Source organism: Perna viridis, chromosome 11, assembly GCF_037379345.1.
Source record: "Perna viridis isolate PV_CMFRI_1.1 ecotype Kerala chromosome 11, ASM3737934v1, whole genome shotgun sequence".
Lineage (NCBI taxonomy): Eukaryota > Metazoa > Mollusca > Bivalvia > Mytilida > Mytilidae > Perna > Perna viridis.
The window spans coordinates 12,936,297-12,949,604 of record NC_142455.1 but is presented as its reverse complement, the minus strand read 5'-3'; the positions used below and the strand labels follow the sequence as shown (position 1 = coordinate 12,949,604).

Here is a 13,308-nt window from a genome sequence, read left to right as displayed (position 1 = left end):
AAGATCTATTTGAAATAAAAGAATTGTTAAATAAAAGTATAAATTGATGTTTAAATCTATTACATTATGTAAATATGAGTAAAATTGACAAAGAAAACAACAAAACCGTAAAATACAGTGACCGTTTTTGGTCACATGATGCGATCACCGGTATAATGGATCGGTTTGATGGATCGATGACTGACCGGAAACTGATCGGTGATCGATGACCGATCACAATTTTTGCTGCACGGATCGGTTCAGGTACTGTACATGTGATGTAAATATGTTGTTGTATGGATATGTAATTGGCATGGACTGAGATTACTCTTAGAAGTAATCCTGTGAAACTTGTTAAAACACATTCTGGCCCTAGTGCCATAAAACTTGAAAAATTACTTAAATCTGAGAAAATTCTTTAGTGTTTGTGACATCGTCACTTTCAAAGACTTTCATTGGAGTTACCATGGAAATCAAGAATATTCTCCAACTTCAGTATTTTTTACATTTTGGTGATGCTAGGGGCCTGGTGTTGATTCAAGTCAGATTCACTATATTTAGGTCCAGAGTAACAGGTACATCTGCCTTAACCAAACAACTCCCTATGTCCAAAGAGGGTTTGGTTTCACAGTAATAACAAAAATATTGCAGTTACAAAAAAAAAACTTAAACGCTGAGTTAAATTTTTGGAGCAACTCTTTATCTAATCTACAATACACCATGTAGCAAATATTGTTTTTAAACTGTTGCTATTAGACTGCAGGGAACTTTTCCAGGGCATCGCAGTTCAGTTGGTGATAGATTTTCTTCACATTCTCTGGTTCTTCCAAAACTTTAAGTAATGCATTTGATACTGTTATAAAATCTGAATACTAAGAGGAAACTTTCTAACTTCTAAAATATAAAAATAATTTGTCAACCAAATGACCAAACACATACCTTCTCCCCAATCTCAGTCATATCCCCTCCAGTCAAAATCTCAAAATCCCTCTTAAGAGAACAGCCCTCGATGACCTGATCATATTTCCCAGGATTCATCTCTCGTCCAAACAGTATATTGTCCTTAACTGTCGCATTCTGCATCCAGGCCTGCTGTGGGACATAAGCTATCTTACCCTTAAAGAAAAAAATTACGTATACAATGTAATATGATTTTAAGCTTTGCCAATGAAGGATAGAGGTATCTGTGTTCAAATAATGACTTTGTTATGGGTGATGTCTTAATCAACAAGAATATCCAAGGCTTCCTATTATAGACTGCCTCTGTCTTAAGTACCAATCCATATTAAGTTCAGACAGTGCCTATGGTAGAGGTGATTCATGGTATAGAAAGCCCCACCAAGCAAACAATGCTTTTATAGTCTACATATGCTATACTTTTTACAACACAATTGTTATTTCTGTATTCTGTATTCTGATCTGTATTTTTTAGAAAATCATACATTCATCTTCCACTTAAATCAACCAAATCAAAGCAAATCAAGAACCATAACTCTTGGAAAGTGTTAATTTTATACACAATCTATATAATTTTTATCTAACAAGTGCAACTACAAAATGACAAACTAACAAATCCCTAACTTTGTTGCTTGGGGTATATCTCTGATAAAAATTACAAAGTCCAACTATCACCCAGTTCCATAATATTCCAAAGTCCAACTATCACCAAGTTCTGTAATATTTCAAAAAAATAAAGATCCTTTGACCTTGCACACCATCATTATGTGTAGAAACATCCTGTAAAAAATATTTTAGGTATAGTTCAAAAACTACAGGAGGAAATAGCCAGACAAGCCATATAGCCCTATTTCTACAAGCCATATAGCCCTATTTCTGAGTAAAATGACTAAGTGTCACTATCATCAAGTTCCGTAACACTTCACAAAAATTCAAAATCCTTTGGCTCTGCACACCTTCATCATGCATAAAAATATCCTGTAAAACATTTTAGATGCAGTTCAAAAACTGTACTAGGAGATAGCCAGATAAGCCATGATCTGTATATTTCCGAGTAAAATGACTAAGTGTAACTATCACCAATTTCAGTAATATTTCACAAAAATCAAAATCCTTTGGCCCTGCACACCTTCATCATGTGTAGAAATATTTTTGAGTATTATGTTAATCTATCTTTTATTCATTACAGTTCTTTGTGGTTATTTTTATTACACTGTCTTTCCTCTAGTTTTTCTTTCCAGATTTTTTGCCCTAAATTGGGTATTCGATTTGTTTTGATGATTAGGATAGGACACTCATTGACTTCACTATTCATAGAAAAAAGTGCATACATTGGATATTTCATAGTTCATACAAACAGGAATTCATGATCAACTTTACTGAGACATATTTGACTATGAGAATGCTTTTCTGACAGGACTGGTACTGTACCCTTGTACAACATATAGGGGATGTCATCTTGATAAATGGTGAAGAAAAATCCACGAAACAATGTTTTTTGGTCTATATATACTATATTTATATAAGATAATAGTCTTTTCTGTACTTAGATCTGTACTTTGGAGAAAATCACACTTTAACATCCCACTAAAATCAAACCCAACCAAATCAAGAACAATAACTCCTGCAAAGTGCCAATTTCATACACAATCTTGTTTTACTATGCTCCATGTGGAGCCTCTTAGTGAAATAAAAAAGTTTCAAAGTTTCAAAAAAGTTTCTATATAATTTTTATCTGAAAATGAAAAAGTTAGACTGAATATGTGGTGTGTAACTGTTTCTGAATTAGAAATAAAAATGAAATCGGTGGGTTTTCGATACGCATGAAACATCCCATATTTGATTTTACAGAGACTGCTACTTAAAAATAAATCTACAAAATCTGGACTTAGTTATTTATCTTTTGAATTGCAAGTTACCCACTTCTGCTACAATTATTCATGTATAAGGTTGACTAAGTGACATCACATCAATTTCAGATTTAGGACAAATGCGTACTTAGCAGACATACAGACATACAGATAAAAAAGTTCAGTAATAGCCAGAAAGTTTTAAATTACTTTGGATCCACAACTTTGACCTTCACTAGACGTCCCCATAACAATGACCCATTACCTAAATTCACACAGATCAATAATTTGACTAACCTTGACATTGACCTTTCCCTGCAACTTGTCCATCTCACCAAGTATGGCTGAAATTAATGAAGACTTTCCTGTCCCTACAGTGCCCACTACAGCAATAAGTTCTCCCTCTTTTATCTCAATGTCAATACTGTAATGGAAAGTTCAGGAGAATAAATACATAAATACAAATCATATATACAGTCCTTGAACCGATCTGTGCAATAATTTGACGGATCAATGACCGTTGACTGATTTTATTGCTGAAGGATCCAAAAAACCAATGTCCTGTGAATGATCTGATTACAGTTTTGCTATGTAAAATGATAGATGATATGTTAAAAATGAAAAAAAATGTAAAATAAAAGTATAAATTGATGTTTAAATTTATTGCATTATGTAAATGTAAATATGTGTAAAATTGACAAAGAAAACACCGGAAACCGTAAAATATATGGATCGCTCTGTGGTCATGTGACGCAATCACCAGTTAAATGGATCGGTTTGACGGAACATTGATCCGAAACTGATTGGAGATCGATCACCGATTGCAATTTTTGTTGCACAGATCAGTTCAGGTACTTTGTATTGAAAATTTTGATATGCTGTACATGTCTTTCAAGAAGTAACCTCTTATCAATAGCACTAAAATCAAATATACAGGAAGATCTAAATCCAAAACATTAATTGTATATAAGAAGTACTCAAAACCAAAACTACTGAAATAAGAAACCAAATCTATCACCAACAGGTTCTACCATGTACAAAACAAGGAATGAAGCCTCAGCATTTTAGGTATTTTGAAATTTGTACAACAATATGATAAATATAGATGACATGATTCAGAGTAAAAAAAGTCTGATTAGTGGGTTGGTGAATACCCTCAGGGACATTTGGTTCCTCAGCAGTGGCATTTACTCAGTAATTATTAAATACAAACATACCAACCAATATATCGTATCATGATAGGCCAATTCACTTTAAACTTGTCTTTATACTTAAAAATGAATATTATAAATGACTAATGGTGATTGGGAGCACTGTTCATAAGAACCCCCTCACCAAAAAACATGCCTCCAAATTATGTAATGATTCAAATTCATAATATGAAAAATATAGATGGAAGATAATAGACCAATAAGAAAATCACAAAAGTTTTTTGCGTACATTTCAAAGTCCTGTAACTCAAAAACATGAAATTGGAAATTTATAAAACTCAAAAATAGCTCACATCAATACTGGTAGACGGAAACTATTCAAAATTAGAAATTAAACAAAATTATGAATAAATAAAAGGATGAAAACAATGCACTTAACTTTTTCATTAATTCCAAATACCGACTTAGTTTTTTTGTTTTTTTGTTTTTTTTAATTTTACGTAAAGGTAAGTAACTCTCCAACCCACAGATTGCTTCAGTAAACAATTGGAGCAATGGACAGCAGTAGACTTCAAATCCAAATTTTGATTTTTTGAAGCTGTCATGAGTATTTGAATACTTAAAGTAACTTATTTCAAACCATTTAGGTACTTAATGAGAAAATAATTAAAGTTTCAAAGGAAAATTTTTACTGTCATTCTTTTCCCCAATGAGACCTGGTTGTTGTGTGTTGGTGGGTAAAAATGTTCCTTTTAAAAACTTGCTAAAATGGCTTGCATTCCGTAAATATCAAAAAGAACTATTGTGTCATTTTCAGTTTGACAAATGAATGGACAGACGGACAGAAAGACAGACAATGGTACACCATAACTGGCAGGTACAAATATTAACATATTTAAGCAACGATGTCAATACTAAAAAATTACGAGATTTCTGAGATTGTCTGGAATTACCATATCCGGAAAGGAATTAATTTATCGATCATGTGACTTCTGACTTTTGTTAGGCATATAAATGGCATGTCCCAGCTAATGCCAGTAATATTTTGTCAACGTAAAAAAATGTTATAAATGGCATCTTTAAAATGAATAAAAACAGATGTTGATATCCCTTCAATGTTTTGGTGTGCTGTGTCAGATTGCACTGCAGATGGCAGGAAGAAAGCCAACATAAAAAGATATACCATTTTTTGTTGTAACTAAGCCTAATAAAACATTCCCAGAAACATCTTTTCCTGTCTATCACAAAGAGCAATTGGTCTCGGAAATCACATATTTACAAGTACTTCAAACAGAGATACAACGTAAAAATAAGCAGTACTATTCTGGTGAAATTGTGAATGAGAAAACTTTTCAAAATCAACTTAATATTTGGTTATGCATTTGATTTTAACATACCTTTTAAGTGCGGGAGGAGTGTCACTGTCCCAGGTAAATGTTCCATTTTCTATCTTAATTGAAATACCTGAAGTGGAAAACAATCTTGATTTGATACAATCAAGGCAATTTTAAGCAAACATTTTTTTAAACCAAACAAATTAATTTAATAATGCAAAATTGTATTAATGGAACATAAAGTGATACTGTGCCACATCATGGTGAAAAAAGGGGGATGGCAAAATATTTAAACTACTTTTTGAATTTTGCTGTAAATTATGCAAAACCTGTATTTTATGGTACTAAACAACTGTCAAAAGGTATAAAAAAAATTATTAAATGGTTCCAAAATTATTACCTGGAAACCGTTAGGGGACAAACAGATGGACAGACTGAGACAGACAAGCAACTTTTTGGAGGGTATCATATAATACCTTGCCACTTCTTGTGGTGGGATATAAAACTATTTATAAACCTAACACTAAGAGATTTTTTTCAATCCAAGTATAGAGTTCTATTGACACAGAATACCTTTTCAAGGAATTTTAAAACATCTATAATTTGATCCATCAAAATTTCAGATTGAATAAAGATAAAAAAAATTTACAGTCATTAAATCTCTTAAAATTCAGCTTTATTTGGGTGTTTACAGTCAAATACAATGTAAATTTAATTATAGTGACTGACATTTAAGTAAAAAGTCTGGCTAAGGGTGTCAGAATATTACAAAAAGAATAGATCTGTTCTCATTATTTCATTTTAGTCTTTGTAATATAATCAAGTAAATTCTGTATTATGTGATACACCCTAAAAAAGGTTACACATTTTTTTTTTGTTATTAAGTTTCTTCATGGTCTATATGATGAAATATATAATTATTCATTCCAATTTGTCTGCTCTTAGGAGATAACCCACATTGACAATACAACAGTTTCTATTGTATTTTAGTGTTATTTACAAAATTATCTCCCTTAATTTTGAATTCTACAGTACATTCTATATAATTTTTATCTCCTAAGATCAAGGGTTATATAAAAAGTGACATGCTAGTTTCTGTATACTATAACATTTTAAATAAAATTCCCCAAAAATATGTAAGCTTTCCAACCATGAATCATATTTTGCATGATTCTTATCTTGAGTGCTACTTAAGTACAGGTTTGACTAAGAATCGTGCAGTTTAACGAAAAGTCAACATGTTAAAATTTTTGTTAACTTTCTAAATACCTTGAAAACTTAATGACAAAAAATACCAATATGAGTTAAATCTAAAAATATCTATAAACAATAATAATAGTGCTGATTTGTTGTACCATTTACAAATATAAAAATACCTGGTATATGATCATGTTGAACATTGTCTGGGTTTAAGTCTCCATTCTTCAAAAAAGCTGATAATCGTTTTATGGACACATTTGCCTGTAAAATGTAAATAACCATTGAAGTTACCACAATTTATTAAAGATATCTTTTCTTATGACTCTAACTTTATGTCTACATTAATAAAAGTGAGTAAATTAAATTACTTCCCATATTAAAATTTCTTGAATTATCCATAGTAACAAAAATTCTATTGGAAATTTTTTTATCAAGAAACACAAATTTAATCATCATTAGTCTTAATCCCAATCATTCCTACAAATATGCCAAAAGGAAAAGCTTACTTTAATAAGTTCAAGACAACCCTAAAAGAAGAAAAAAACAATAAAGTAGCACTCCAGCTAAGAATCATGCAGAATGTAATACATGGTTGGAAAGCCTACATATTTTTATTTTTGATATTTTGTTTAAAATGCTTTAGTAAACAAAAATTGGCATTTGGTTTTTCATATAACCTGTGTTCATAGGAGATAAAAATTGTATAGAATGCACTGTAGAATTCAAAATTATGGGAGATAACTCTGTAAATAACACTCAAATACAATAGAATCTATTGGATTTTCAATGTTGATTATCTCCTAAGAGCAGGCAGATTTGAATGAATAATTACACATTTCATAGTTTAGACCCATAAAACAACTTAATTACAAAAATAAAAATATGTAGCCTTTTTTGAGGTGTATCACATTTTTCAGATTTTGCATGATTCTTACAAAGACAGCTACTTAATTTCAAAACAGAAAAGCTTTATATCCTACTATGTTTCATTCACCTCTCATGTCTACCCACAAATATCAAGAATGGTGCCATATAAATTGAAAAATTTACAATTTCAGGAACAATAGTGAAGGGGGAATTTGGGATATTCCAGGGTGGGGGAGGGGTCGCGAAGCACTTTTACTCTGCCCAACCACCCACAAATTAAAATTGGTGTTTTTCTCTAATGTTCAATGCAAAAATATTCCACAATTACTAAACATTCATCACATATTTCATAGAAGTGCCCCCTCACACCCCAACCCTATGGCACACACCATTAATTGTGGAACAGCCCTTAGCAAAATGAAAAGTTAATTATTACAGTAAAATTTGAATTTTAATAAGCAGAAATCCACTATGGGAAAGAAAACATCCATACTACACTCAAAAACAAAGAATACATAAACAACAGCAATATTTCTAAATATCCTACTTTACTTCAATCACCCCTTATGTTTACCTGTATCACAAATGAGATCATCATTGGTAACAGGTTTATAGGGAACCTGAGAATGTTGAATAGAGAGAGGGAAACGAAAGCCTTCTGAGCATCAAGGTAGTTCTCGTCTGATGATAAAATGTACGTAGCAAATGTTGCCAAGGTTACCTGTAATATATATTACCGAGAAAAAATTATACACGTAACTTGTATAATAAGCACATTCTGTATGTACAATTTCATTATGTTGTCAGTTCTAATTTTTGATTGATTGTGATTTAACATCGTATTTCATGATTTCAGGCCAAAGTAGCAGTAGTTGTTTTAACCATTGATAAAATGTTTTGCCATAGTTCGTCATCAATTAATGTCCTCTATTTTCTTTTTACAAAACAGGATTTTTTTTCTTTGGACAGTTGTTTGTTGAGGTCATTATTTGAATAGTATTCATAATCTTTTTGAAATGAAATTCAGCTCAGTGCTAAAGTGGTTAAGGTCTCACTAACCACTTCTAACCATTCCATTACTTTACATGTTAAAAAAGTAGTTTTCAAAGTTTCACTGTGAATTCCCAGGACAAATGACGCCTTAAAATTGCATACCATTGCGAAGCTTGGAAAATAAGGCTTTCAAAATCATTATGCTAATGGTACACAAAATTTACTTGAAATAAATAATACTGAAAATCCACATTTTTTTACTTTTTCTGCTAACTGACAGCATGGAGGCAAATTACTCACACATGTAAACGATATTCATACACTTTTGTAGTAAATTACAAATGTAATTTTAAAGTACACATTCTCAGCTTTATTTTGATTACTTTTGATCAGAATACACACATATAATGCACTTACAATACATAGATGTAGGTTCAGTGTGTTTTTGGTACATGTACTACACAGGGGGTAGCCATTTGATGAGGAAGTGGTTAGTGAGACCTAGATAGTGAATTTTGAGTTATCTCCCTTGTTCTCTGATACAAGTGTCCTATAAAACATACAAAGTAACCTGTTTAAACCAACCCGTGAATATAAAAGTGAAACCTGTCTTAACCAGACACTTTTAAAGTCCCTTATATCAATTTAACTGTATTTTGAACCTGGGTAAACCAAACACCTATCTAAACTGAACCAATTTTAAGTTCAAAATGGGTTCAGTATACACAGGTTTCGCTGTAAAAACCAATTCTAAAGTTAATATGGGTTTGGTTAGACAGATTTTATCGTATAATTTTCATGTTACTTACCAAGAATGGTGCAAGAAGAAATGAGAATGTACTAAAAGCATTGAGATAAGCAAACTTCCTCAATACAGATAATTCATTCTTTCTGATGGCATCAACTTTCTCCTGAAATGATGGTTCCCATGCATACAGCTTCAGTACCTGCAAAAGAAATTTAACTGATTATTTGTAGCTTTTATAACATGCTACAACAGATACTTCATACATTTCATAATGAGAACAGATCTATTCTTTTTGTAATATTCTGACACCCTTAGCCAGACTTTTCACATGCTAGTTCACAGAAATGACAGCCCTCAGAAAGGAAGATCACCCTAGTCAAGACACATTATTCTTACTGCCAGCCAATTAGATGTCACTATATCTCCTACATTTATAGCAAGGTTCTTAATCAAAACGCAGTAAATATCATGTTTGAAGTCTTGAATGACTCACCCAGGGATCAAAGCCCACGACCTCCTCCACTCCAGGGAAGCACAATTACACAAGACCACCACAGTATTTAAAAGATTAAATCAAGCCAAGTAATGAACTAAGTTTAAATTATACAATCCAGAAAAGAAAACAAATAAAACATCCCACATGAAAGCACACACATATAAGAATGATTATATATCATATTAGTATTGAAATGTAGGCTTTAAATGAGTGTGTTGACAAGCTAAGTCATGTAAATTGCATTCAATGTTCTCCCAGAAATATTCAATAGCAGCATGGTGAATAAAACTTCTCTGTGACCTTTCTAGGAGAGAGGTACATGTACCAATTAATTAATTATATCAGAGGCAAGTAGAGACTAAGCAACTAAGTCTGTCTGTCTGTCAATCACCTACTTTTTCATATCAACTCCTCAGAAACTATGAACAAAATCTCATGAAATTTGGCAGGTACATGTAGCAAGGACACCATGGTCATTAAAGTGTCTTTGTGTTGTTATATTTCTATTCAGTATGATTTTGAAAAATTGTCATCTTTCTGCTGCCATGGATTCTGTTACAATTGTTTTTGGTGCATTTTGGAGCTTACTGAAGGTTTAAACTTACACTTGTTGAAGACCTTTAGGTGATCTCTAAAAGTATTTACTTATTTTAATTTAAGTTATACATTGGAGCATTTGTTGCATTTCACAATATCTGTTCTGTTTTCCATATGTAGTTGTGCATATTACCAGAAAACTTGGATCCTCTATTTTTTGGGGGAGTTATGCCCTTTGAACTTAGAAATTTACCCAAAAAAAAAACTACAAGCTTCCATTTTTACACGAATAAAATCAAATAACTCAGACTAAACAGTGTTCCGGCTTTTGTACTGTAACTTATATGAAACATTTATCATTTTTCAAAACTGTTGGAAAAAAACCCTCTCTAGCAAATTATGCTTGGTGTATTGATTGAAATGAGTGTTTGTAGCAAGATATATCACATACATACCTTCATACCATTGAGGATTTCATTCATCAGTTTCAAACGGCTGTCTTTATACCTCATCAAATCCGTCTGAAGTTTCCGCTGTTTCATTGATATTACAACATTTAATGGGATCAATAACAACATTACCGCCAAACCTAAAATAAATTATAATAGCACTTAAGTCTAGATTTATATTACAAAAAATATAAAAGTGCTTACAATATGCACATAGCAATATTAGCATTGACATCCATGTCAGTGCCTTTATCAGTATTTAGAAGGGGTTTCTTTCTTAAGTAATAATTTAAAATTTCCAAATAAGGATCGGCTCCTTTTTTTAAAAAAACACACCTAGAAGGTAATGGTTGGAATATATGACTTATTTTTGGAACACAGAGGTCCAAAACAACTGAAGTATCAATTCAAAACTTTGCAAAATGTAACAGATTAGAAACGTTTATTATACAATGAGTATACTGAATCTAATTATAACAGAATCCACCAGATTACCATGAAAACACAGATATTTAATTTTTATCTCTATATCTATATTTCTAACCTGCTAAAACAGAAGGTCCAAGTTGTTGCCATAGCAACACTATTGCTATGACAATCTGTAACGGAGCAGACCACATCATCCACAACTGTCCGGCAACATCCTGTAACCTCTGACAGTCAACAGACATCAGATTCACAATTTCACCAACAGTGGATGTTTTTCTTGCTTCATTATTCATTGTCAAAGACTGGAGAATGAAAATAAGCATAGAGGTAATGATGTCACAGCAAGTACTCTATCAAGGTAGAAATAGCTTGTTATCTTTTGTCCAATTTGCTAAGGTGTATGTATTCTGCAATGTTCTCAAGAGTTAAATCTGAATGCAACAGATTTTTTAGTTCATTATATTGTTGTATTTTACACCACTGTCCCATGTAAGTGGGAGGGGTGATTGTTCACAAACATGTTTAACCCCACCACATACATTATATGCCTGTCTCAAGCCAGGAACCTGTTATCCAGTGGCTGTTTTTGTTTTTTATGTTCAATGTTATTCTTTTTACATTTTTTGCAAAGATAAGGTAATTTTTTGTCTTTTATGAATATAACTTCACAACATTCATTTTGGGGTCTTTTACAGATTGCTTTATGGTATGGGTTTTGCCCATCATTGAAGACCTTGTGGACAGTTGTGGTGACTTGCAGAAGTTTAGAGTTCGTTGCTTGGTATTTGGTGGTCGACTATCTCACTAGTAATCATACCACATCTCCTGGTTCTATATTGTCATCAAAATTTTATCAACTTCCACAAATATATAATGAACATCTTTGTGCCTATTCTAAGCCAGTGATCAAAAAGGAACAAGACTTTTTAACCACCAGGCAGTGATTTAATTTCCACGAGAGATTTCACACTAACACTTTCCAAGCTTTCTATAGAATTAACACATATATATATATATATATTACACTGAAATAAAAAAATTAGTGGGATAAAATATACCTTGTGCCACCCATATCATAGAATCTTCCTGATTTTTATGTGGACAGCGTCCTAATGCCACAGCACTCAACAATGCTGTCTAAACTGAAATTTACTTGAAGACCAGAAAACAGTGCATGAATAAAAACATTTTTTGGGGAATACAACGTTTGAAAAATAAAGGTATGAATTTTAGGAACGACTATAGCATAAAATTACATGATTCAACTCTAAAATGTTTTACTGCCAACATGGTCTTCTGATAGTGTGTTCAACGCAAGAGTTTGTGTCCTTGACAACATTATTATCTTTGAAAACAAAACTTTTAAAATAAAAAAAAAATTTCCTCATGTACCCAAGTAAATGTTTTGTTTTATCCAAATTTATTTAATTTTTTGATTGATCTGATCTTTTTGTCAAGCATTCTATATAATTTAAAGTCCAAGACACACTTCATCCTTTTTGCACCATATCTGAATATCAGTTGAGTGTGTATAATACTACTTTTACTTCTGACTCAAGACCAAAGTTCAGCATTCAAAGAGAAAGTAGGATACAGCAAAATATCATAGCACATACAATGAAGATGTTCAGGAGATGAGTTGAATCAACAGGTTAATCTCCCTATTAATTGTCTAGTTAACCACCTTAGGAAGTTCATCAGGTGTTTGGCTTTAATCAACCAAGAAGACCAACTCTGTTCTCTGAACATTATCTTTATATGCACTGTAATTTGAATTAATAACCTGACATAACCAACTCATCACCATTTCACCACCACTAGTGTTTTATTTTACTTTACCTACCTTCTTAAATACTGCTGCAATCAAAGCTGATCTTGCCCTCATTCCTGTTGTCATGGAGATGTGAAAGTTCTGATGGAAGAAAGTTGACTGGAAGATAGCAATGACAAAAAAACTGGAGGCAAGTATATAGCCCATCCATTCTCTCACAGGCATGCCTGATGACCTGGCATTGGTGTAACCAATCAGTGCACTGAAAATGGTTTAAAAAGAAGAAAATGTACAAAGCTTACATTTCTTCAATTTGGAGATGACAGTATTGCTAGTTTTAGCCTTGCAAGATTTCTATATCTTATCCATGGGTGAAATAAAATGTGCCATGTTTGTAGCTTCATGACTTCTTATTATAACAAAGGAAAAGTTTTAAATGTGACCTTCTGAATTGGTCCAAGATAACTGATATTAATCTGAGAAATTAAGTACCAGAGCATGGCCAGAAAATCCAAGACTAGGAATTATCAGACATCTTCCAGGGAAT

At 32.2% G+C, this 13,308-nt stretch overlaps 1 protein-coding gene across 1 annotated transcript in view; it reads right to left on the bottom strand.

Moving 5' to 3' along the window:
- LOC148603039 (multidrug resistance-associated protein 1-like) overlaps positions 1 to 13,308 on the bottom strand; it is a 45,857-nt gene that overhangs the window by 20,914 nt on the left and 11,635 nt on the right. Inside the window, exons 9-17 of the mRNA XM_088553361.1 lie at positions 12,834 to 13,023; positions 11,106 to 11,292; positions 10,568 to 10,701; positions 9,141 to 9,278; positions 7,913 to 8,059; positions 6,648 to 6,732; positions 5,335 to 5,401; positions 3,084 to 3,210; positions 919 to 1,095 (exon numbers count right to left, since the gene is read on the bottom strand). Of these exons, the coding sequence (XP_088409487.1) occupies positions 919 to 1,095; positions 3,084 to 3,210; positions 5,335 to 5,401; positions 6,648 to 6,732; positions 7,913 to 8,059; positions 9,141 to 9,278; positions 10,568 to 10,701; positions 11,106 to 11,292; positions 12,834 to 13,023 (1,252 nt within the window). The remainder of the gene's footprint in view (positions 1 to 918; positions 1,096 to 3,083; positions 3,211 to 5,334; positions 5,402 to 6,647; positions 6,733 to 7,912; positions 8,060 to 9,140; positions 9,279 to 10,567; positions 10,702 to 11,105; positions 11,293 to 12,833; positions 13,024 to 13,308) is intronic.